Source organism: Lactuca virosa, chromosome 2, assembly GCF_052849685.1.
Source record: "Lactuca virosa cultivar CGN04683 chromosome 2, Lactuca_virosa_CGN04683_v6, whole genome shotgun sequence".
NCBI lineage: Eukaryota > Viridiplantae > Streptophyta > Magnoliopsida > Asterales > Asteraceae > Lactuca > Lactuca virosa.
The window spans coordinates 174,558,623-174,561,376 of NC_136427.1; the positions used below are offsets into that span (position 1 = coordinate 174,558,623).

Sequence of the window (2,754 nt, forward strand, 5' to 3'; positions counted from 1 at the left end):
TCAAACCATGTTAAGTGCTTGACTGAATAAACTGAAGATACCTATGAAATTTGGAAACTGATCGAGTGAACATATAAGTACATTGATAAACCTTATCCGAAGAAATCTACAACTAAAAACTAAATTTTGACTTATTTCAGATTTGTTTAAGTTTTATTTATAGACTTGTAGATTGATTTCTATGTTATTTTACGTTGTTGGATTGTCTTATTGAGTTTAAATATCAGTATATTTAAATGCCCTCATTACGTGCTTTGACTAATAAATCGAAGATCCGTAAGAAATTAATTTGGAAACCGATTGAGTTAACATATCAGCGCCTTGATATCCGTGTCCCATACAGGATGGATATAAGTTTATATTTATAACATTAGTTTTGAGGGTGTTAATGTATTAGTTACTTGATTCTAGTAATGAAAACACCACAAATATGACTTTTGGAAACAAAAAAGTAAAAAAAAAAAAAAAATGTGTCAATCGAAGAGTAATGGATAACAGAATTGTGTACATTGTTCAAAAGTAAAATAAGTAGAAAATTCCTAATTCAAGTGAATAAAAACACGATCAATTAGATGAGGAGGCTAGTTCCTCCTAGTCATGACATGTTAGGTTCAAACCGGTCTTCACTAAGATGATAACAAACTTGAAGAACCAATCTCATATGTTCCTAGCCCTAAAGGTCGCCTATCAAATGCTCGTACGCTTCCTGATATCACATAAACTCTGCATAAGCTCAGCTGATTTTGTAACTGCATAAGTTCGCAAAATCTCATTAGCATACATATGTGAACGATAGCAAACTAAAACCCGGCTCCAAAAAACATGGGAAAAACTAAAGCCAAGAGCTTAAAAAGAAAGAAGCCTTAATTTGAAGCAATGGTAATGAGAATTCCAAAAACTCCAACCTTGGTGTTAATTTGACTTGAAAAATTCCAAAAACTTTGAAAACATGAATTTGTTATATTAAGGATATTTTCAACCATAAGAATTTTATATTCGTGAGTTTTCAACTCTAATATTTCTTTTATTTTAACCATACACTAAAAATAACATCACAAAAAGATATATAATATCTTATAATATATAGAATAGTATCTTCTTCTTCTTATTATATTATTTTATTTAAATATAACAATGATTATATATTGTTAAAATTACTTAGTTTTCAATAGATTTTATGTTACAAAAAAATGTTAAAATTAATGCGACAAACTTTAAATATATTATATTTAATGCTCAATTTATTCCACTTCCCTTGAACTAAATTTTATAATAATATATTTAATGTAAAATAATTTTAAATATTTATCAATTTAATATGTATAAAACCAAATTTATAGTGTTTTGGTGTAATGAATACCGATCCACCAATTTAGTAGGTCAGTTTGCATTAACACTAAGAAAATGGTGGTTTTAATCTGCCAAACAGTTGGATCAAATTAAATATACCCTACATGTCAAAATATCTCAGATTCATCCCACTTGATCATTTTGCAAATTACCAAACTCGTATCACAAAAAGTTTATCAAGTCCATATGTATACCTCTGGAACCAAAAACATTTTGGTGGCATCGAGTTCTTCTTTAATTGCCCGATACTCATTCATCTTCCACTTGGTTTTCTTGCTTCCAGACGACTTCCCATGGTAAAACACCATTGTCTTCTTCAAACCAATCACCTTATTGTTAGATGAGTAGACATACGTAGGCGAACCAGTGGCTTTCCAATAACCAGTTGCTGTCATTCTTGAAGGCCGACCTCCTTTCACTTCCTTTTCTTGCTTCGGTACAAAGAAAAACCATTGCTCAGTATCCCCCCTGCATAATTCTCCCGCTTCCTCTAACACAACAAGAACATAACCTTCTTAGTTTTCAGTATAAGTATCAAAAGAAACTTCCATATGTAAAGCTCTAAAAATGGCTTAATTATGGTGTAGTTTGTGTCGTTGTTCTAAAAATAATATGTAGGCTTAATTTGATGACTTTAAACCATTATTTTAGTTGCAGGGTTTGTGTTTTTAATGTGATTATTGATCTATAACTTGAAGAATATATAGAATTAGAATACAACTTATATTAAATAAGTTATGGACAGTTGTGTAAAAGAAAAGAAGAATATATAGTTACTTGGGAGATGCCATGGTTTATGTTGGTAGACATTGACTACAGGGATAACACGATGAAGATCATCTCTTCGGCCTTCAAGTTCATTGGGAAGATAGAAGGAAAGGAGCTCTTCTTCAGTCGGGTAGAAGCGGTAACCAGGTGGGTGGGCCATGGAGGTGTTTGTTGTCGGAATAGCAGTGGTTGTTGCAGGTGATGGTGGTTTATAAATAGGTTGGTGGCGAAACACGGAGAGTGAAGAAAGGACGTATGACGCATGAGCACGAGGTCTTGACTCTTGAATAGGTCTTGCCACAGCTCACTTATGGCCACTCATGTAGATTTTTAGATTGAATATGTCAAAAAAAAAATTTAAAAATTGGTTGTGGCTTTTCATTTATATATGACGTGATAAATATATTTATCTATATGTCATCCTTAATGGCAAAAGTTATGTTTTTTAGAACAGGAGATGCACCTAATCTAGTCTTAAATTACACTATGTTTTCGTGACTTATCCTCAATCATTTGGATCGAAATGCAACATGTCAATTGTCAATACCAGATTGATGGACTACTGATATAAATATATAGAAATATAAAAGTGTTTTAATTTTGAAAATTTACTTAAGATTAAAGTGTTTTTCTTTA

At 31.4% G+C, this 2,754-nt stretch overlaps 1 protein-coding gene across 2 annotated transcripts; it reads right to left on the bottom strand.

Annotated features, from left to right (window-relative positions):
* Positions 1-475: 475 nt before the first annotated feature.
* On the bottom strand, positions 476-2,432 carry LOC145159760 (NAC domain-containing protein 90-like). 2 transcript variants are annotated; one of them, XM_079078796.1, is made up of 3 exons: positions 2,128-2,432; positions 1,545-1,840; positions 476-706 (listed from the first exon to the last, which is right to left on the bottom strand). In XM_079078796.1, the coding sequence occupies exons 1-3, from the start codon at positions 2,276-2,278 to the stop codon at positions 674-676; spliced, it is 480 nt and encodes a 159-aa protein (XP_078934922.1). In that variant the 5' UTR covers positions 2,279-2,432; the 3' UTR covers positions 476-673. The 2 variants fall into 2 exon arrangements, with proteins under 2 accessions (XP_078934922.1, XP_078934921.1); XM_079078795.1 differs by having other exon boundaries at positions 476-749; positions 2,128-2,429.
* Between the last annotated feature and the right edge of the window lie 322 nt (positions 2,433-2,754).

Bases quoted from the DNA above. Each gene is read 5' to 3' on its own strand.
- LOC145159760 (XM_079078795.1), bottom strand. From the start codon at position 2,278: ATGGCCCACCCACCTGGTTACCGCTTCTACCCGACTGAAGAAGAGCTC. The intron at 1,841-2,127 runs GTAACTATATAT...TTGTTGTGTTAG, and splicing joins TAAACCATGGCATCTCCCAA to AGGAAGCGGGAGAATTATGC. The intron at 750-1,544 runs GTATACATATGG...GAACTTATGCAG, and splicing joins AAATGTTTTTGGTTCCAGAG to TTACAAAATCAGCTGAGCTT.